The sequence below is a fragment of the Microcaecilia unicolor genome, chromosome 8 (assembly GCF_901765095.1).
Source record: "Microcaecilia unicolor chromosome 8, aMicUni1.1, whole genome shotgun sequence".
Classification (NCBI taxonomy): Eukaryota; Metazoa; Chordata; class Amphibia; order Gymnophiona; family Siphonopidae; genus Microcaecilia; species Microcaecilia unicolor.
In genome coordinates, this window is record NC_044038.1 from 37,804,409 (window position 1) to 37,828,051 (window position 23,643).

The 23,643-nt window shown below is 43.2% G+C and overlaps 1 protein-coding gene across 1 annotated transcript in view; it reads left to right on the top strand.

The window, feature by feature from the left end:
• The window catches only part of LOC115476004, a gene marked incomplete at its 5' end in the record, with an annotated part of 269,698 nt that overhangs the window by 160,543 nt on the left and 85,512 nt on the right, over positions 1–23,643 (top strand). Inside the window, 7 exon segments of the mRNA XM_030212099.1 lie at positions 121–350; positions 3,024–3,185; positions 11,463–11,540; positions 13,481–13,849; positions 17,054–17,368; positions 18,195–18,326; positions 19,007–19,156. Of these exon segments, the coding sequence (XP_030067959.1) occupies positions 121–350; positions 3,024–3,185; positions 11,463–11,540; positions 13,481–13,849; positions 17,054–17,368; positions 18,195–18,326; positions 19,007–19,156 (1,436 nt within the window).

The following is a 23,643-nucleotide window of genomic DNA, read 5'->3' on the forward strand; positions in this document are numbered from 1 at the left end:
AAATACAAGAGCATAACAGCTAACTCTTGTTATATATGTATTTAACTGAACAGAGACTCCAGCAGTACTGATGCGTTTATGCGTGTGCTGACCAGATATGTTTTCATTGTTTGTGGTCAGGAATTCCCACACGGGGAGCCGTTATGGTTACCTATAACCAGGTAAATACTAACAGCACAGTCACCGTAGCTCTTCAGAGCGACAGTGGCAGGATTGATGCACAAGCTGGGATGGCGAGATCGTCTGCAGAGTTCTCTCAATCCCTGCTCAATGCCAGTTGGAAACACAATGTAGGTGAGCTGAAGATACGTGGCATTCCATTTTCTGCCGAAGGAGCTTTCTACACACAGGTATAAAAATTACATCCTTGACAACTATGGTTAAAACTGTGAATCATCTCCTCCTCAAATGTTCTGTATAGGGTACAAGAAGTTGTCAGTTATCTCTTCTAGGGATGAAAGTTCCTTCTTTTGGTCTTTAAAAAAATTACCATTTTCAACTCTTTCTCTAAGTTAGGTGCGTTTTGGGGAAAGTTCTGATATGCGTCCTTTCACAAATGGTTTTATTTAGTAGTTTGCAAAGTGCATATAACTCCTGCAAATAATAACATAACACAGTAAATAACGGCAGATAAAGACCTGTGTGGTTCATCCAGTCTTCCCAATAATGTAACCAGAGCTGAACCCACCACTCTGTGCAGATGACACTCCTTCGTGCTTAAACATTGGCATCACAACCAGGGCAGTTGGTACTCAGGGATCCTTTTACTAAGGTGCGCTGAAAAATGGCTTGCGGTAGCGTAGGCGCAGGTTTTGGGCGCGCTTCGATCCATTTTTCAGCGTGCCTGTAAAAAAGGCCTTTAAAAAATGTTTTTGCAGAAAATGGACGTGCAGCAAAATCAAAATTGCTGCACGTCCATTTTGGGTCTGCGACCTTGCTACCAGCCATTGACCTAGCGGTAAAGACTCACGCGGTAACCGGGCGGTAATGACCCATGTGTGTTAAATGCCACATGGCGCGCATCCAAAAATTAAATTACCACAAGAGCCACGCAGTAGTCGGGTGGTAACTGTGCACGTAGACACTTACGTGGCTTAGGAAAAGGGCCCCTCAGTTTGTTACCCTGCCTATCGCATATAGGCAGTTCTATAATGTTACCTTGGGTATCACATATGGGCATGGTGTTGTGATGCCACAATATCACAATATCATGGCAGTAGTCTGAAGAGTGACTTTATCATCATAGCCTCAGCATAGTTGCATTCATTCATTCATTATTTATTTATTTACAGCATTTATATCCCACATTTTCCCACCCACGGGCATACATCAAATCTTCAACAAACAGTCAACGGCATTGTAGGGAATGGGACAAGTGAGTAATAGCAGAGGTGGGAAAATATGAATAGAAAAATAGAATTCAATAGGTAGCGGTGTGGGGCGGGTCAAGAGCGTAAGCCTTTCTGAATAAGTAGGTCTTAAGGTATCTTTTGAAGGTCGGATGATCAGGGATAACTTTCACAAATTTAGGTAGACCATTCCACAGTTGTGCACTAATATAGGAAAAGGGGAGGCGTAAGTGGTTTTATACTTGAGGTCACTGTAGATTGGGTAATGCAGATTTAGGTACAAATGAGATGATCTGTGAGAGTTTCGAGGTGGTAATGATCATTCCACAATATTGCTAATTAACAATATTTTACACTCTAATTTCAATCTTAAAATGTCTTCCCCTTCCCTACAGAGATTCATAATGCCCACACTTATAGCATATGATATAAAATACGCATACTTGATCCTAACCTAACCTGTCTTTGCCATTTTTGGAATAGCCTGTAGAAGTTTGCCCAGTCCTGGCCTTCTCAACTAGTGAGGGACTAGCATGCACAGGAATTTATATGCAGCTGACTGTTTCCAAGCCTCCTTCACCTAGGGGCCCTTTTACTAAAGGCTTGCTGTGCGGCAACCCGGAACTACCACCGGCCCAACGCGGCCACCGGCGGTAGTTCTGCTGGATTTTAAAAAGCATATACTGCAGAGGGTTACCCAGTGGTAATCACTACCCGGTTACCGCCGGGGTAGTGTGGGAGCCCTTACCTCCACCTCAATGGGTGGTGGTAAGTGCTGTCCCTCCCCAGCATGGCCATATGGTAAGTGCAAGCTTACTGCATAGTCATGTGTTTTTCGGGCTTTTTACACACTGCGGTGAAAAGGGCCCTGGTGCATAGCAAAAAAGGCTGCTACTGCAGGGTCCTTTCTACCGCAGCTTGGTAAAAGGGCCCCCCCTAATTTTTCCTGTAGAGGTGGTACACTATTCTGTACTGTAGCAACCAATATACAGCAGCTCAAAGGGCATTCAAATTGCTTATTGCATACTAGGCCAATTTCTATAAATACACCCTAAGAATCAGCAACCTAAAGCCATCCGGTTAGCATGATTCTATAAATTATGCCTAAAATGATGCGTAATTTATAGAATATGCGCACGCTCATTTCTTGTGACTAAAATGTAGGTGCACCCATTTAGGCCACCTAAAACCAGGCCTAAATACCTGCACCTAAGTTAGGCACAGATCGGGTATATTCCATAACAGCGTGCAAAGGTTTTTGAAACGCCCACAGTACACCCATTCCACACCCTTCAGCTGTGTGCACGAGAATTAACAAGCACTGCTTTATAGAATATGCCTAGAAAGTTGTGTGCGTAAATTCTAATTAAAGACAATTAGTGCCACTAATTAGTTGTTAAGTACCAATTATCAGGGCTGATTGGCTTGTTAATTAAGTTGTGCACGCAACTTGCCAAATTAGCACACACATCTTAAGGCACCATATATAGAATTTGGGGGACTGTGTACTCTTCATTCCGAAAACATCATAGTATGTTCATGGTCTTAGTGAAATGTACTTTTCTCATTGTTTTTATTGGCTTACCTTTGGTCTCTGACCGTGCTCATAGTTCATGGAAAAAGTTCTTTTGTTCATGTCATTTGATTTACACAGTCACATTTTTCTCTGCTCAGAATGCTAATCAAAAGTTCACTGCTGGCTTAAGAGCTCAGGTGGAAAGGGAGCACTTCAGAGGCGAAATAGAAAAGAAATGTGAGGATGCTGCAACCAAGATTGACTTGTCTCTTGACCATAACATGGGGGTACTGGCTAACTCATTGCCATCAACTATACAGGTTAGTTAAAAAAAGATTAACCACTTGCCTTTAAAAAAAAAATCCATATTCATTAGCAATGCACTAGACTGCGAAGAGATCTAGTGATTAGTGTGAGAAATATGCTTTTGAGCTATTTGAATATTTCTATTATATCAAGGGTATACATTTTAGGTCTTTAAATCTCATCTCGTAGGCTTTATGATTCAGATGCTGTGCCATTTTGTAGCCTTTTACTGGACATAAGAACATAAGAGTTGCCCTACTGGGTCAGACCAAGGGTCCATCTAGCCCAGTATCTTGTTTCCAACAGCGCAAGCCCAAGTCACAAGCAGCGGTGGAGTCCCAAAAAGTAGCAAGATTACATGCTACTCAATTTCAGGGATAAGCAGTGGCTTTCCCCAGGTCTAATGATAATGATTTATGGACTTTTCCTCCAGGAATTTGTTCAACCCTTTTTTAAACCTGGCTACATTAATTGCTTTGCCAGTTATTCTGGCACTGACTTCCAGAACTTAACAATAGGTTCAGTGAAAAAATATTTTCTCCTATTTGTTTTAAACTGTTCTATTCTATCTCAGTCTTATATGCAAGGATTCATGGTGGTTAACAAAAGAAAGAGGATCCTCTACGTAGGAGGGAGTTACGAAGATTATCTTACACAATCTAACATTAACTGTCTAAGGCGTCCTTTTACTAAGGTGCGCTGAAAAATGGGTTGCGCTAGTGTAGATGCGTGTCTGGGGCATGCGCAGATCCATTTTTTCAGCGCGCCTGTAAAAAAGGCCTTTTTAAAATTTTTGCCGAAAATGGATGTGCGGCAAAATCAAAATTGGCGCGCGTCCATTTTAGGTCTGAGACCCTACTGCCACCCATTGACTTAGCAGTAAGGTCTCACACATTAATTGGGCGGTAATGGTCTAAGCACGTAGAATGACGATTACTGCCCGGTTTCCGCTGCACGCTGGAAAATAAAAATTATTTTCCGGTGCGCGTAGTGAACACACGTAAAAAACAAAATTACCGCCGGGGTCATGCAGTAGCTGGGTGGTAACTCTGAGCTGACGTGCATTGGGCGCGCATAGGCCGAATGCGGCATAGAAAAAGGGCCCCTAAATATCTGATGCGATGAAAAATGGACTATGCTAGTGTTGGCGTGTGTTTTGGTCGCGCACAGATCCATTTTTCAGTACACTTGTAAAAAATTGGCGAGCATCCATTTTGGGTCTGAGACCTTACCGCCACCCATTTGCTTAGCAGTAAGGTCTCACACGTTAAGCAGCCGGTAATGGTCTACATGCGTAGAATGATGATTACCACCTGGTTTTCGTGTGTAGTGGACACACGTAAAAAATGAAATTACCACCCGGGCAACACAGTAGCCAGGCGGTAACTCCAAATTGATGCACATTGGGTGCACGTAGGCGTCTACACGGCTTAGTAAAAGGGCCTCCTGATTTCTCAACTTCTTAAATAAAAAAGTTTTTAAAGCCTTCCTAAAAAGTACATAAGGTGGTATATCTTCAAAAACGTAGGCAACTTATTCCAAAATCGTGCCCCCTGAAAAGGGAAAGAATATCTTTTATGGTAGGGTAGTTCCAAGTTAAGAATTAGGTAGAAGCACAAACTTCTACCAGAAGAAGGAATTTCAAGTAATTTTACAAGTCCTCCTGAATTTAGGCCAAAGATCGATTTGAAAACTAGACAAATTATTTAAATCTAATTTGCTGATGTACCATTAGCCAATGAAAGTTTCTCATAAAAGATGAAACACTATTAAAACGACCCAGTCCAAATATCTGCCTAGCAGCAGTATTCTGAAATAAGTGTATATAATTTACTAGAAATCTGACAGTATAAGGAGTTTCAGTAATCAAGTAGCGGAATAAGGATTACCTGGACCAAGACCCTAAAGTCTTTGTGTTGTAAAGATGATCTTATCACCCGTAGCTGTCTTAATCTAAAAAAAATAAAATTATCTTGCTTAAAGCACTAACCTGCTTATCATACGTTAATTTGGAATCCAGGTTTATCCTCAATACTCTAGAATTATCTTCAGTTTCTAACTTCTTGCCCAAGGTCAGTGTCAAAGACTTAACTGGAACCTTTTCCATATCTCCAAACCACATCATTTAGTTTTTTGTTTACTTAATTTCAAAAAATGGTCAGTAGCCCATTTATCTATAGACGAGTGGTGGTTGGGATCAGATGTGGGGATCAAGAGGGGTACAATTTGGAGAGGTAAGGGGGATTTGGATATGGGGATCAAGGAGGGATGGGTAGGGCTCTTTAGCTTGGAAAAGAGATGACTGAGGGGGATTTGATAAAGGTCTGCTAAATCCTGAGTGATGTAGAATGGGTCAAAGTAAATCAATTTTTTACTCTTTCAACAAATACAAAGACTAGTGGACACTCAATGAAGTTACATGATAATACTTTTAAAATGAATAGAAGGAAATATTTTTGAAATTTAAAGAAGTCTTTATTAAACAATTAGAGACATTATAAAAAACCAAGAATGTAACATACAGCAAAATACAAAACTGAAAGAAAACAGCAACAAAATTCCCAAGAGGGAACAAGTCCCAAAAGCATATATTATTACACAACCGAGAAACTTCCATAATTTAGAGCAATTTTAAGAAAACAAAAACTCAACCCACCCAAAGCAAAAAAAAAAAAAAAAAAAGTGGTCCCCTGAATATTTTTTGTTTTTTAGTAAACCTCCAGGTCTCACTATGCCTCAGTCATTGCTGGTTCCTCATGCCATGTCAGCTGCTAGAGTCACACTAGCTGCTTCTTGGAAGTCCCCTCAGGTTCCTTCTTTGATTAAGTGGTTAAGTAAGTTGTGGTATATTTATCAATAGAAATCAAACAAAATAAAACATGGAAAAGAAAATAAGATGATACCTTTTTTATTGGACATAACTTAATACATTTCTTGATTAGCTTTCGAAGGTTGCCCTTCTTCGTCAGATCGGAAATAAGCAAATGTGCTAGCTGGGGTTCCTAGCCCATTATAAACCATAAAGCTGTATTTCTCTCCACCCTTCACCTATCCACACCCATCCTGTTAGAATATCAATGATATGCTTTAATGTCCCCATGCATACCTCCTACCCACCCCCATCCTCCCACCCTGTCAGACTGTCATAGTAATGCTTGAATGTTTTCACTTATATACACTGTCAGCTAGCACATTTGCTTATTTCCGATCTGAGGAAGAAGGGCAACCTTCGAAAGCTAATCAAGAAATGTATTAAGTTATGTCCAATAAAAAAAGTATCATCTTATTTTCTTTTCCATGTTTTATTTTGTTTGATTTCTATTGATAACCTTAAGAGTGGACTAACACGGCTACCACACTCCTCTACTGGTATATTTATGAAATGGAAAGGCTGAGAGCTATTAGGGGTAAAACTTTATCTCAATGGGAGGTGGTTTGGGAACATTTTACTTTTATTTATTGCATTTGTAGCCCACATTATCCCACCTGTTTGCAGGCTCAATGTGGCTTACAGAGTGTTGTTATGATGCAGTCATTACATGATCTTAAATACAGTCGATAATAGGCTGAAGGTAAGTGTTGTGAAAGGTGTTTTTGATGCACCTGAGTAGTTTGAGGAATGATTTATTAAGGATGTTTTTAGTAGGCTTTGTTGAAGAGATATGTCTTCAAAGATTTGCGAAAGCTGGTTAGATTGTCTATATTTTTCAGGGCCATGGGTAATGCGTTCCAGATCCGTGTGCTTTTATACGCAAAAGTAGTAGCGTAAGACTGTTTGTATTTAATTCCTTTACAGCTGGGGAAGTTCAGATTGAGGAATTTGCGGGCCGATCTTTTGGCGTTTCTAGGTGGTAGGTCCACTAGGTTTAACATATAGAGTGGGGTGTCTGCGTGGATGATTTTGTGGACGGTTGTGCAGATCTTGAACTCAATTCGTTCCTTGAGTGGTAGCCAATGTAGTTTCTCCCTTAGAGGTTTCGCCCTTTCGTATTTAGTTTTTCCAAAGATGAGTCTGGCTGCGGTGTTCTGGGCTGTTTGGAGTTTTTTAATGGTCTGTTCTTTACAACCTGCGTACAAAGTGTTACAGTAGTCCAGATGACTTATTACTAATGACTGTACTAGGGTATGGAAGATGTTTCTTGGGAAAAAAGGTTTTATTCTCTTGAGTTTCCACATCGAGTAGAACTTCACATTGTTCTTTTTGATTACAGTCTGCTGAAGTTTAAGGGGTAATTTGATGGGGGTTTTTTTTTTAGAAGGAAATATTTTTTCACTCAATAAATAGTTAAGCTCTGGAACTTGTTGCTCAAGGATGTGGTTACAGTGGTTAGCATATCTGGGTTTAAAAAAGGTTTGGACAAGTTCCTGGTTTATTCTGTGGGAAAATACGAGCATGTAACCTCTCTTTTGATTAACACTCATTGGTTGCCTGTTTATGCTAGGATCATCAGTACAATGTTATTTAAGATATTTCACGGTTTAGCACCATATTATATGTGTTCTCTTATTAATGGTCTTCCTATGCAAATGCTTTTAAAAATTTTGAGATTGTCTAGTAGCCTAGTGGTTAGTGCTGCAGACTTTAATCCTGGAGAACTGGGTTTAATTCTGTTGCCTCAGATACAGATAGGTACCTGTATATACTAAGTAAACCGCTTTGAATGTAGTTGCAAAAAACCCCACAGAAAGGCGGTAAATCAAGTCCCATTTCCCCTTTCCTTCTTCTAAAGGAGTTCGTTATCTGGCAATTTTTAAATAATCTTTTCTGTATCTGTCTGCTAATTTTTGGAACTGTCTACCGAGAAGTCTTAGATACCTGTCAGATTATTTGAATTTTAGGAAGCACTTAAAAACGTGTCTTTTTCGAAAATACTTGAATTAGCTTTTTAACATTGTAATTGTTCATGTTATTTTTATATGTAAAAATCTCACTGGGCTATAACCAGTTTTTTTTGTTTTGTAATCCATGGTGGATAATCTGGGTTTTCGCGGAGTATAAGCATTTATGTCATGTCATGTGAAAAGTCCACATTCTGCTATTGAGATAGATATGAGGGAAGCCACTGCTTGCCATGGGATTGGTGACATAGAACCTTGCTACTATTTGGGATTGTGCCGGGTACTTGTGGGTCTTTCTATCTCTGCTCCTGTGTGTCATGATCCAGGTGATTGCATTAATGTGATAACCTAGGTCCCAGCACACAGGAAGGAGCAGGAGAATGACATAATGAGGAAGGAGCAGATGCAGGAAGATGAGGGGGGGGGGGGGGCAGCGGCAGTGGTCCGAGTTGGGGGGGTGGGCAGTGGCGGCGGCCCTGCCCCAAACCCGGTTTGTCACTCGGCGGCCCTAGAATTGGCCACTTTTGGAAGCAGGATGCTAGGCTTGATGGACCACTGGTCTGACCCAGTATGAGTATTCATATGTTCTTATGTTATGCTCTTCTCTGCCCAGGTATGTAACATGGTGCCGTTGTGATGAGTGTTTGCCCTGTGTGCTAAATGCAGGACAGATGCTGGGTAGGTCACCTGTATCTACCACACAGCCTTTGCATGTAACCGTATGTCCCTTAATCTGTGGTAAATTCAAAAATTTACTGCACTTCAGTAAAATAGTCTCTATTCTGGTTGTTGCATCAACCATCCTGAAGCTGGGAGCTAAGCACCAGAGCTATAAAATTAGCCACCAGATGTCACCTTTAACAGTGACCACAGCGGTTTGTTCCCAGCTCCTCCCCTCCAAAAAAAATGGGGCTGTGAATGTATCTCCAACCCCAGCCAACCTAAGGTGTGTAATACCCAATTCAGGAATCAAACTTGGAACCCTCCTGTAGCAGGGCAAACAGCTGCATTGAGTCACCGGGTCAGCCTACCTGTATCCGTCATAATCAGACTCAATTCTTCTTAGCAAATAATTCACCATCAGACTTGATGCGGATGTATTTGAGCCCACTTTAAAGAAAAGGAAACTCAGATTTTACCTACAATACTTTGAAAAAATCTGTGAACATTTCCTAGCAAATCTGGGGGAAATCTGAAGCAGTTTCAGAAGTTCTGCAGTAGCTCTGCCAAGTCATCTTCAGATTTTCTGAAGATCAGAAGTAGTTTTCTAAGAATCTGCTTTGGGTTTTGACATAGAGGCGTGTTTTTCTTTAACAGAGGTCGATAAACTTTACATGACATTTTTCACAGATTCTTTGATCAAAAATGCAGTTTTTTTAAAAGAGACACATGCGTAGTAAAACTGGAACTTTGATCAAAGTGTAAGATGTAACTGCAGTATATTTACTTGAAGAATCCACTGCAGTTTCTCTTTTGTGTCCTGTAAAGCCATGTTACATTCAATAAACCATGCTCTCTTCAGTTGTCCTTTCTGTAATTAAATTCTGGAATTCGTTGCCAGAGAATGTGGTAAAGGCGGTTAGCTTAGCGGGGTTTTAAAAAAGGTTTGGCCGGCTTCCTAAAGGAAACGTCCATAGACCATTACTAAAATGGACTTGGGGAAAACCCACTGCTTATTTCAGGGATAAGCAGCATAAAATACAGTGGGGGAAATAAGTATTTGATCCCTTGCTGATTTTGTAAGTTTGCCCACTGACAAAGACATGAGCAGCCCATAATTGAAGGGTAGGTTATTGGTAACAGTGAGAGATAGCACATCACAAATTAAATCCGGAAAATCACATTGTGGAAAGTATATGAATTTATTTGCATTCTGCAGAGGGAAATAAGTATTTAATCCCTCTGGCAAACAAGACCTAATACTTGGTGGCAAAACCCTTGTTGGCAAGCACAGCGGTCAGACGTCTTCTGTAGTTGATGATGAGGTTTGCACACATGTCAGGAGGAATTTTGGTCCACTCCTCTTTGCAGATCATCTCTAAATCATTAAGAGTTCTGGGCTGTCGCTTGGCAACTCGCAGCTTCAGCTCCCTCCATAAGTTTTCAATGGGATTAAGGTCTGGTGACTGGCTAGGCCACTCCATGACCCTAATGTGCTTCTTCCTGAGCCACTCCTTTGTTGCCTTGGCTGTATGTTTTGGGTCATTGTCGTGCTGGAAGACCCAGCCACGACCCATTTTTAAGGCCCTGGCGGAGGGAAGGAGGTTGTCACTCAGAATTGTACGGTACATGGCCCCATCCATTCTCCCATTGATGCGGTGAAGTAGTCCTGTGCCCTTAGCAGAGAAACACCCCCAAAACATAACATTTCCACCTCCATGCTTGACAGTGGGGACGGTGTTCTTTGGGTCATAGGCAGCATTTCTCTTCCTCCAAACACGGCGAGTTGAGTTCATGCCAAAGAGCTCAATTTTTGTCTCATCTGACCACAGCACCTTCTCCCAATCACTCTCGGCATCATCCAGGTGTTCACTGGCAAACTTCAGACGGGCCGTCACATGTGCCTTCCGGAGCAGGGGGACCTTGCGGGCACTGCAGGATTGCAATCCGTTATGTCGTAATGTGTTACCAATGGTTTTCGTGGTGACAGTGGTCCCAGCTGCCTTGAGATCATTGACAAGTTCCCCCCTTGTAGTTGTAGGCTGATTTCTAACCTTCCTCATGATCAAGGATACCCCACGAGGTGAGATTTTGCGTGGAGCCCCAGATCTTTGTCGATTGACAGTCATTTTGTACTTCTTCCATTTTCTTACTATGGCACCAACAGTTGTCTCCTTCTCGCCCAGCGTCTTACTGATGGTTTTGTAGCCCATTCCAGCCTTGTGCAGGTGTATGATCTTGTCCCTGACATCCTTAGACAGCTCCTTGCTCTTGGCCATTTTGTAGAGGTTAGAGTCTGACTGATTCACTGAGTCTGTGGACAGGTGTCTTTCATACAGGTGACCATTGCCGACAGCTGTCTGTCATGCAGGTAACGAGTTGATTTGGAGCATCTACCTGGTCTGTAGGGGCCAGATCTCTTACTGGTTGGTGGGGGATCAAATACTTATTTCCCTCTGCAGAATGCAAATAAATTCATATACTTTCCACAATGTGATTTTCCGGATTTAATTTGTGATGTGCTATCTCTCACTGTTACCAATAACCTACCCTTCAATTATGGGCTGCTCATGTCTTTGTCAGTGGGCAAACTTACAAAATCAGCAAGGGATCAAATACTTATTTCCCCCACTGTATATTGTGCTTTTCTGGGATCTTGCCAGGTATTTGTGACCTGGATTGGCCACTGTTGGAAACTGGATGCTGGGCTTGGTGGACCTTTGGTCTGTCCTAGTATGTCCTAGTATGGCAATACTTATGCACTGTACTTATTGGTTTTTTTCTATTGGTAGATCAGTTGCACTGGAGAATCCACCCTTACCCGACTGTCTGCCCACTGCACTGGAGAAACTGAGAACAAACTACTTCAGGTATGTTTCTTTTCTTGAAGCTGCATCATAAGAACATCATTGCGCTGAGGCTTCTTGGTTCTCTTCTTCCTTTAATTTATTGCTGCCTTTTACACTGCTTTGATAAAATTTGAATTGTGTTATATCAGAATTGGTTGTCAAGGAGGCTGTAATGAAAACAAATTAACAGAAGAGTTTTCACACATTTTGAAGTATTTTTATTCATGTGGAGCAGCATTGCAGAAAGATGGACTTGGGGACGCTTCTCTCTCTGCAAAGGTTGCCAAACCCAGCATTGGTACCCCCCCCCCCCCCAGGCGTCATCTATTCCACTGTTGATATTCCAAAACTCTCCTCCCCTTCAGCACACTCAACAGCACAATGACCCTTGTAACCAGACGCCTCTCTTGTGCAGCCAAGGATAGAACAATCTCCTCCAGCCACCGGCTCCCGGCACAATGAAGAAATAGATGCCTACCAGTAACTTCAATCTTAAGGACTTTTATTCTATGCAGGTTTCTAGTACACAGTTCCAACAGCAGCATAGCACATACCAGGATTCAATACAGGCTTCAGTCTGGGCTCTTTATCCAGCGCACAATAAACAGTAATTCAATTCCCAAGGCAAACAGTTCTTTCAGTTCATCATCACAGTTCAGTCACCCAGCAGCATTTTCTACCTTCTATCCTCTTTACATTCAGGAGAGTTCAATATTTTAGGGACTCCTTCTACCCAAGAGTTTTCCCCTGCATCAGCTTCACAGTGAATTCAATACTTTTGGGACTTCCTCTCACCCAAGGAATTTCAGCCTGCTTCAGTACTTTAGGGACCTCCCTGCCCAAGGGTTTTCAGCCTGCCACTGCTTCTCCCCGTCCTTGCTGCTCTCCCTGAACTGAACTAATGAGACTCCTTCCCACCTGCCTAATCAATCCCTGGCTTCTGCCTTCACAACCAATCATTCTCCACTCATTAGCTTCTCTACACACCCATACCAGCTGAGTTTAGCATGAGCCTAATGAGGAGCTCCTGCACAGAGGGTTTCCTAGCTTTCTTTCCCCCTAGTGGCAGCCAATCTACACCTCCTGTTAGCTTACACCCATGTCCTCCCTTATTGCAGCTAGGAGTCCAGTCCGGGTTTTCCATCTCACCCCCTGGCTCCTTGCCTGCAATGCCTTCTGGGACTTGTAGTTCAGACTGAAGCTGCCTTAACCCAACTATCCTGGATGTGACTTTATCACACCCTCCCTCCATCATGGTTCAAGGTTATATTTGATTGATCGCCTAAGGCCGAGGCCATCAAAGCGATTTACATATAATAAAAATTCAAACATACAGCATAATATATTGTATTTCAAAATTGTTACAACACTAGACCACCAGGGTGGGATAAGTTACATGAGAGGAGGGGATGGGAGGAGAGGGGAGGAGAGGGGAGGGGATGGAATGGGAGGTGTGGGTCGAGGGAGGGCTGAAAGAAAGTAGGTGGAGAGAGGCTGGAAAAAAAATTAGGGAAGGGGACATACATAGGGGGAGGGAAAAGGAGGAAATACAGCATATGGATAGAAGAGAATGGAGAGGAGAGGGGGTTATGCTGCTCATGGATGGGAGGGAAAGGAAAGGGGGACATGCTCATGGATGCTTGCTTTTCTGGAAATGTACATCTTTTCATTTTGTATTTAGCAGAGTACGGAACAAAATGCATTTCTATTACTTTAGCAGAGTACGGAAGAAAATGCATTTCACTGCTTGTAGCATCTGGCATTCTTGGCGGGTCAAGGTGACTGCGGTATAGGGGCTTGATGAGGGTGGGGTAGGGATGTAGAAAGGGGTGAGGTAGGGTGGGGCTGGGGCAGGGCTGCATTTTATTTTGTGTCCTCTTTTTTTGTCACGGCAAATATGGTAACCCTATGCTTGATCCTACTTCATGGTAACTTTTTCTTTTGTTTTTGACAACTTTTAGACTCGGGTTCCAACAAAGCTTTCGTTTAATGGTTCTGTGCTGCCCAGCGATTGTTTAACTGACCTCTGGGGACACATCTCCTCCAATGATTCTTTTGCCAATCTGAGTCTTCATATGCAGTGTGGCTACCAGCACAGAATAGAGATCGGATTTAATCATGCCTCCCCTTGGCTCCAGTCTCTGGGCATTGCCGAGGAAAGCAAAGTCAAGATGACGACAAAACGAGATGAGCACAAGGCCCTACTGGACATTGCCCTTGGAAACTGCACTTTTAAAGCCGATGGACAAGCGTTAGTGGAAAACAGGTCAAGAAATGACACCAACTCAGATTGGGCAGTTTCAGTGAATCATAACTGTGTCACACTTAAGGTAAATTGTATTTTTATTTATTAGGATTCGTTTACCACCTTTTTGAAGAAATGAATCCAGGTAGTGTACAGCAAGTATAATATAGGCAATAAACAATTACAACAGTAAAATATTCAAATAACAAATAGCATAGTATGTTGCTTATGATATCAACACAATATCCATTAAAACATCTCAAAGGGGACAAGTGAAGGTGGAACATATAGACAGGTAAGATAGAGTAGCAGGAGTTTGAATAGACATGGGATTATTAACCATAGGTGTAGGGAAGGGACAAGAGGGGGTATTTCCCGTCCCCGTCCCCCCTCCCCAGATTTGTTAGCCACTCACTGCTTCCTGCTACTGTTGCTATTCCTCTCCACTTGAACATTCTGTTGGGTAATACAAAACTTTACTTTGCTCTCCCCCCCCACCCCCGCCTGCCCTTGGAGAAATTCCTCCCTTCGCTGCTATAACTAACTTAAGGGGAAATTGCATGTGGAGTCAGGAAAAATGCATGCAACTGATGTCAGGTGAAGTACGTGTGGTAAGTAAGTGCTGCTACAGTATGTGCAGCTGCTGTTAGTCCTTATCTGCCGAAGGAAGGCGAGTCCGATCTGCTGCCGCTGCGCTTTCAGTCACGGAGGTGACAGGTGAGGCGCTATTGATGATTTCAATGCGGGGGGCCTGGCCGGTGGCGGACGATCGATGAAGCCGAGGGTGGGTGAGATCGGGGACTGTGGCGCCGGGCCCCCTTTAGAGGCCCGGGCCCGAGGAAATTTGTCCCCCTGCCCCCCCTCTCAGCGGCCCTGATCGCCAGTCTTTGAATTGGCGTTCTTCACATCCAGTTACCAGTTTAGTTTTGTTTATTTATACGTGGCATACCACCTTTGCTGGCGCACAGATCGCCAACCATTCCACAATTTTGAAACTTCTTTAGTTTTTTAGAGCACATATTTGGAGCACCGTTAATATAAATACACTTTAGTATTTAAAAAAAACTGAGTGAAATTGTTTTTTTGTTAATGGGCACAATGGAAGGGAATGGGCAATGATGAAAAGTGAACCTCTATTACATTGTGAGATTTCTTTTGTTATTTTTTGTTACCCCACACTTTCCCACTCATGGCAGGCTCAATGTGGCGTACATATTGTATACAGGTACTTATTTGTACCTGGGGCAATGGAGGGTTAAGTGACTTTGCCCAGAGCCACAAGGAGCTGCCTGTGCCTGAAGTGGGAATTGAACTCAGTTCCTCAGGACCAAAGTCCACCACCCTAACCACTAGGCCACTCCTCCACTGTTGCTACTATTTGAGATTCTACATGGAATGTTGCTATTCCACCAATGTGGCCGCACAGAAGCCTGCGCAGCCTTCTACATGGAATGTTGCTAGTGGGATAGCAACATTCCACCTAGAATCTCCAATAGTAGCAACATTCCATGTAGAATCTCCAATAGTATCTATTTTATTTTTGTTACATTTGTACCCTGCACTTTCCCACTCATGGCAGGCTCAATGCGGCTTACATGGGGCAATGGAGGGTTAAGTGACTTGCCCAGAGTCACAAGGAGCTGCCTGTGCCTGAAGTGGGAATCAAACTCAGTTCCTCAGTTCCCCAGGACCAAAGTCCACCACCCTAACCACTAGGCCACTCCTCCACTCCATAAGAGATCCACTCCAGGTTGTTAAAAACAGATGCCCAACATAGCCATGTTTCGCCAAGAACTGCTTCAGGGCCATACAAAGTACAGAGTCTCCAACTCAAGCTGCAGTATAATGAATCCTCCAACCCCAGCTGTAGTATCAGTTGCAGCTTAAAATGGCTTTTCATGGGACACGCTCAGGCATCCTGTGGTAAGTTCCAATAGGCAGATGATCAAAACCCCGCGCTGTTCCAAACAGTGCTCTAAAATAGCGCTAGAACAGCGCGGGGCTTTACTGGACCTATGATTAGAGATAAGTGCATACAATTTTAAGCACACAATTCTCTCTGATCATGGGATAGAAGTGCGGGAGGATTGTGCCTGAGGGCAAACCCAGACCTGTCAAACACAGGGGCTGGAGGTCCATGGGACCACCAGACCCCAACTAGGTATTTCTCCAGGAGAGAGTTGAGAAGCACAGCCCTATATGCTCTCTGTGTCTTACAAAATGAACTTCTGTTGAAGCATCAATACTTATGGAAAGGAGCTGCAAAGAAAATAGAAATTTGTGAAATACAATCTGTTCTGTCAAAGTGAATACAGATTCTTAGACTATAAGAAAAAGCTCAAAATAACATTATATAATCAAGCTTGAAAAGAGTTCCTGCCAAATTTGTGAATACTTTTGAATTTTTAACAGATTTTACCAGCACTGCGAAAGTGATTTTCCACTGAATTCATTTTGTATGCAAATTCTTGAGCATTGACTTCATGCTGATCTTCATTGGCAAGAAAAAGCAATTGAGTGACAAGTTTACAGCAAAATTAAGTTAGATTCATTGAAGGAAAAACTTCTGAAGTTCTCTGAATTGGTCCACGTTTGTCGGCTTTAGAAGAAAGAAAAAATACCTTATCTACAAATGGCCCGATTTCAGGCCACGGGAGTTAGCCCTGAGCCCAGATATTCAATGCTGAGCCGTTTCCGCTGACCAGCATTGAATGTCTGGTTTATTTTTGGCCAGTTCAAACTTAACCAGCCAAGCTGATATTCAGTTCTGGCTGGTTAAGTTTGAACCAACCCAAAATAGGTCTGATATTCATGTGTACCAAATATGGCTGCCAAACTGGTGCTGAAAATAGGTGGATAGTCAGTTATATCGTGCAAGGTAACCGGCTAGCTGTTAACTGCAAATTTTCAGTGAGTCATAGCTGGCCATGTCCTGCTGACAATTCTCAGATAGCTGGTTATGGAGCATTTAACTGGTCAGGTGCCAATCCTGGCTGGTTAAATGCATTTGTTATAGTGGGGGGAGGGGGGAAGGCTTAAATATTTGTTACATGTATTTGATACATACCTGATTGTTCAACACAGAGAGGTCCATGGAGTTCATCTCTTGTCTAGCTGCATTTTGTGTTACTCCAAATGCTGAACTGTGGTATACATCTTTTTAATTTGCATAGTGGAGGGGAAACCCCTTTCCTGACCCCCAAATATGGCAGTTATTACCTTTTTTGAGTTTATACAATGATACCAAATACATATCAATCCTTAAAAAGTATAATTTGTGTATTGGCAGGATCTTGATATACCAGCTGAGATGCAACTCAATGGTTTTCTTGAGATCAATGACCGCCAAGCAGAGCTTCTCTCTGCCCTGACATTGGATGAAAACTTTGCCTATTTTAAAGCAAAAGCAGAGTTTCAACCAGAGAATTTGAAGGAAATTCCAAGAGAGAGCAGACTGTCCGTCGGAGTCGGAAGATGGTTAAAGCATGATATCGATGTAAAGTTCAAATTGGGCAAGTGTGAATTTGAAGCCAAGGGAGACCTTCAAGTTGAAAACAAACTACAGTGGACAATGCTTCTGGAAAACAAATGCAAAGTCGTGCAGGTACCATGACATTGCATAGAATGGAAGCAGTACATGTAAATCAATCTCATGCATATTCACTTTGGAAATCTTGAAAGTCTGACTGGGTTGTGGCCTTCGAGGACTGTGGTTGGCCTCCCCTGTGCTAGGACAACGCTGTGGTATATTGAGACAAAATTGCATTTTTAGTGGAAAGGAAATCATGATGGGAAGGGGTGTAAATAGAAAACTTGTGACAAATGTATTTTAGAACATAAATTATACTTAGTGCAACTGTAGGAAAAAATGTTTATCATTTATTGAATTGGATATTCCGCTTCTTTTGTCAGACAAGTCGAAGCGCTTGACAATAAACATTAAAGAGGAAGGCCTTAAATAACCTACCAATGAAAGTGGTGGAGGCTAGTGCTGTAGCAGAGTATGGACTTGCTGGAGAAGATAGAGGGCAGCAATACAAACAAGGTTGACAGATGGAGCAAAAGACATGGGAGAAGCTGGTGCTGATTTTTGTATGAGAATTTGTGTAAATGACCAGAGAGGAAGGATTTCAGCTGCACCAACTGGCTCAGGCCAGCTCTATGTGTGTGTGTGTGTGTGTGTGTGTGTGTGTGTGTGTGTATATATATATATACACACACATAGAGAGAGAGAGATGTATATATATAGATAGATATAGATGTGTGTATATAAAAACATTAAAGAGCTTACTAGTCTAAGGAGCCAAAATAGTGCCAGAAATATAAACAGACTACATTATGAAGTATTATGTGAGAATAGCAGGGCAATGACATTGTACTTCAAAATAAAAATCACAGAAAATGATTTCCTGGTCATTTCTTAAATGTAGGATCTTGGACTCCCAATAAAAGTCAACGGATCTGGATCCTTCATGGTGAACCAGGTGAACCTAGATTCTCAAATGGTGATTATGATTGATGAACGCATGGTGCGAGGACTTCTCTTCGTGAAAACTACTGATGTGAGTATATGATCTGTGCCCTTCTGAGAAGGATCTGATTTACCCAGTGAGCTGCCATGTTGTAATAGAACATGAAACTGGGAAAGTTTGCAGTTTCTGAGCTACCTACTGTGTCAGAAATATATATTTGCTCTAAAAAAGTCACTTTTTGCCTTGGATACCTGAAGAATAAGTTGGTCTCAAATTTCCAAACTCTTAAAGAAAGGAGCAACCTAGGTATCTACGATAGTAAAATAAATCCTTTATTTTATGGGGGGAGGGTGTCTCTGTTTACTGAAGTGCCTAAATAAGGTCACTAGTGTTTGGTAATGCATATTTCCATTACATAGCTTCCCACTATTCCAGAACCTATGGAATAGTTATAACCATCAACCAACAGGTGGAGCTAGAGAACTGAAAACTGGGCTGAGACATATCTGTCTTGGCATCCAGTCCAGCTCCCCAATATTTTCTATCTCCAGCAGCTGGATGGTAGTTAATGCCAGTTAGCAGCTAATTATTAATTTAAGTTACATGTGCAACTAACGTTATTCTTTAACTTACACGCACAAGTTTGTACCTTAAGCATTGAATTGGGTGCATACGTTTATAGAATTAAGAGGATACTGCACAGAGACATGTTCAGTCTACCTTTATATTCAATTTTTCCCCAGTTCTTCAAATTTCTTCCCTGTTCTTAGAACAAACGAGAGCTAGATGCACTGCTAACCCATAACCTTCAGCCAGCTGCTGACCTTGGTATTCCAGCAAGAACATCTGTGAATGTGACTTCTGAAAGAAATGGTGATCTCTACCAGAGATTTATCCAGCTCAGTATGGACAGCAAGCAGGTATGACAATGTCAACATAATACATATTGAAACATCTTACTAGACAGCATAGGATGTAAATGGAGGTGGCAGGGCCGCTGAGAGACTGGGCCAGGCCCGGGACAAGGCTGCCCCCCGGGCCCCCCCCCACCTGAGGTCGCCGGGCCCCCCCCTCCACCTGCCATCGGGCCTTCTCTCCACCCCCGGGCTCTCTGCACTGACCCTAAGCGCCTCACCTTCGAAGACGCAGCAGGCAGTGGCAGACCACACCTTCCTTCTGTGGCCCGCCCTCACAGAAGTTATGTCAGGCGAGGGCGGGGCACGGAAGGAAGGAGTGGTCTGCCGCTGCTTGCTGCGCTTTTGAAGGTGAGGTGCTTAAATTCAATGCCAGGGAGCAACAGTGGGCGGGCTGGACTGCGGCAGTGGTGCCAGACCCCCGCCGGAGGCCCGGGCCCGGGGAATTTTGTCCCCCATGTCCCCCCCCTCTCGGCGGCCCTGGGAGGTGGAACCTGTGGACAGATAAGATACAGTAGTAGGAGTTAGATAGAAATAAGAGTGAACTAAAAGAAAGCTGCATTTGGCGTCAGAAAAGTGTATGAAAATGATTTTAGCCAGAGTAGGAATAGATAAGTAAGTCCTGCTGTGATGTCACTAGCTAGTTATTTGCTTCTTCTTGGGAGATGAGCCAGGTCTTTCACCTGCTTTGAACATGTAGAGTGTCAGTGCTTACTGTAAATACGTTGGTGGTGATTTGCAATCTATGCACATAAGTGCAGGAGGGAGGGTATGTGGAGAAAGGGGTGCTAGCAGTCTCTTGGAACAGACTTTTCCATGTTGGATAATTCTCCCAGACCACTTTTATTTATGACTAGTAAAAGAGGCCCGTTTCAGAGCAAATAAAACGGGCGCTAGCAAGGTTTTCGTCGCCAACACCCCCCCTCCCTCCCTGGCCAACCCTTTCGTTGTTCTGCCATTGCTCCACCCCCAACGTCATGATGTTTGACGTGAGGGCGGGGCCTGTAGCGATTTCCCACCTCCCTGCCTCCCTCCCTGCCAACCCCTTCGTTGTTCTGCCATTGCTCCGCCCTCGAGGGCGGGGCCCGGAGCGATTTTGGTGGCTTCACCACCACGAACCTTCGAACCTTTTTGAAGGAAGTCAGGGCTTGGCTTCACTGACGTCAGTGTCCTCAGAACGTTGAGGGTGAGTTTTATTATAGTAGATTTGAATAATGCATTTGCTTGTCTTTTACATTCTTGTCTGCAGTCATTTTTATTTGGGGGGGGTCTAAGTATTTGGGTCCTATGTGTTAACTAAACTAATACCCACCAACAGTTTCAGGTGCCCCCTACCTAATGTCACCAATGTCGCAACCAAACAAGCCCAAACCTCAGATGCTTAAATCAGCCCCCCACCCAACCTCCCCCCAACCCTTCCCTCCCACCCCAATTATAGACACAACAGTGGCTGTGACTCTGGGGATCAGGTAAAACAGTAGGTCCCACAAATACAAGCCACTAAAGTTAATGAAGTCCAACAAAAGGTTTCCAAATAGTAGTGTAGCGGCGGCCTGAAGGGTATTCAAGTCGCGCACCTCCTGGCGCTCAAAAGCGATCTGAATGATCATCAGATTTCTCCAGTATGATACAATAGAACAATCGGGAACCAGCCACTGCTGAAGGATACACCATTTCCCTACAAGAAGGGCCTGTCAAGCAAAGTCAGTAAATCCTTTTAAAAATAGGATGAGCAAGATCCGATGTAGAAAACAAAGATGGCAGCTTGGGAGTCCAATGTCAGTGGCAAAGGCGAGACACGTGCATTCCAACAGCCTGCCGAAAGCCAGTGATCAAAACAAATGTCCCAAAGTGGCTGCAGAGCGATCACACTTGTGACAACGATCAGTAGTTCCAAATCGAGCTTGATAGGCACAATGAGGCAATATGTACAATCGCATGATCAATATATATTGTAACTCCCAGTGTAGTACACTGGTAGTACGCATATGCTGTAGATGGAAACTATGCTGGAGCTGGTCTGCTGTAATAGGAAGAGCTAAATCATTGGTCCAAGTCATGACAGTCAAAATCATTAACTCGGCAGCAGCTCCTGCAGAGACTGGTGACGGTAATGCAAATGTACTTGTTGTTGGGCTTCCAAAATGTTATTCTAAAAGAATAACAGTCTCTTATGGTGCACTACTGCTGCTACTATTATGGCCACCCCACCCCTTTTAGTACCTTTCTTTTGAATTATTTTATTGTAATTACAATAAAAACACTGAAGAAAAATACAGTAAAGAAAAGAAAGCATAATTCACAAAATATGTCACAAAAGCATACCACTCCTTATTATATCGCATATCACGGGGACATTACACCAAATAAGAACATAGAACCATACTGGATCAGACCAGTGGTCCATCTAGCCCAGTATCCTGTTCCCAACAGCGGCCAGGCAAAAACCCAATTAGTAGCAACATTCCAGAACCCCAAATAGTAGCAAGATTCCATGCTACAAATCCCAGGGCAAGCAGTGGTTTCCCTATGTCTGTCTCAATAGTAGTCTATGGACTTTTCCTCCAGGAACTTGTCCAAACTGGAAAATGTTACACCTTGTGGTAAATTAAAAGCCTTACATAATGGGGGTCTGTCTCTCTCCTGCTCCTGTCGGGACCTAGGTGATTACGCTAATGCGATAACCTGGTCCCGGCACACAAAAGCGGGGGAGTCGGAGAAACTACCTGATGGTATTCATCCCAGAGTATTAATAGAACTAAAAAATGAACTTGCGGAGCTACTGTTAGAAATATGCAATCTGTCCCTAAAATCGAGTGTAGTACCGGAAGACTGGAGGGTAGCCAATGTTACTCCGATTTTTAAGAAGGGTTCCAGAGGAGATCCGGGAAATTATAGACCGGTGAGTCTGACGTCGGTGCCGGGCAAGATGGTGGAGGCTATTATTAAGAATAAAATTGCAGAGCACATACAAAAACATGGACTGATGAGACAAAGTCAGCACGGATTTAGTGAAGGGAAGTCTTGCCTCACCAATCTAATGCATTTTTTTGAGGGGGTAAGCAAACATGTGGACAATGGGGAGCCGGTTGATATTGTATATCTGGATTTTCAGAAGGCGTTTGACAAAGTGCCGCACGAAAGACTCCTGAAGAAATTGCAGAGTCATGGAATCGGAGGTAGGGTATTATTATGGATTAAGAACTGGTTGAAAGATAGGAAGCAGAGAGTAGGATTGCGTGGCCAGTATTCTCAGTGGCGGAGGGTAGTTAGTGGGGTCCCGCAGGGGTCTGTGCTGGGTTCGTTGCTTTTTAATGTATTTATAAATGACCTAGAGATGGGAATAACTAGTGAGGTAATTAAATTCGCCGATGACACAAAATTATTCAGGGTCGTCAAGTCGCAGGAGGAATGTGAACGATTACAGGAGGACCTTGCGAGACTGGGAGAATGGGCGTGCAAGTGGCAGATGAAGTTCAATGTTGACAAGTGCAAAGTGATGCATGTGGGTAAGAGGAACCCGAATTATAGCTACGTCTTGCAAGGTTCCGCGTTAGGAGTTACGGATCAAGAAAGGGATCTGGGTGTCGTCGTCGATGATACGCTGAAACCTTCTGCTCAGTGTGCTGCTGCGGCTAGGAAAGTAAATAGAATGTTGGGTGTTATTAGGAAGGGTATGGAGTCCAGGTGTGCGGATGTTATAATGCCGTTGTATCGCTCCATGGTGCGACCGCACCTGGAGTATTGTGTTCAGTACTGGTCTCCGTATCTCAAAAAAGATATAGTAGAATTGGAAAAGGTACAGCGAAGGGCGACGAAAATGATAGTGGGGATGGGACGACTTTCCTATGAAGAGAGGCTGAGAAGGCTAGGGCTTTTCAGCGTGGAGAAGAGACGGCTGAGGGGAGATATGATAGAAGTGTATAAAATAATGAGTGGAATGGATCGGGTGGATGTGAAGCGACTGTTCACGCTATCCAAAAATAATAGGACTAGAGGGCATGAGTTGAAGCTACAGTGTGGTAAATTTAAAACGAATCGGAGAAAATTTTTCTTCACCCAACGTGTAATTAGACTCTGGAATTCGTTGCCGGAGAACGTGGTACGGGCGGTTAGCTTGACGGAGTTTAAAAAGGGGTTAGATAGATTCCTAAAGGACAAGTCCATAGACCGCTATTAAATGGACTTGGAAAAATTCCGCATTTTTAGGTATAACTTGTCTGGAATGTTTTTACGTTTGGGGAGCTTGCCAGGTGCCCTTGACCTGGATTGGCCACTGTCGGTGACAGGATGCTGGGCTAGATGGACCTTTGGTCTTTCCCAGTATGGCACTACTTATGTACTTATGAAAAAGATAGACCCTGGCGTCGGGCCCCCCTTGGAGGCTTAGGAGGAGCAGATGCACTGATGCAGGAAGGGAAGGGGCGGGGCGGCCTGAGTGAGTGAGGGGTGGAGGGGGTCACGGCTGTGTCTTGAGTAGGGGGGTGGTGGTA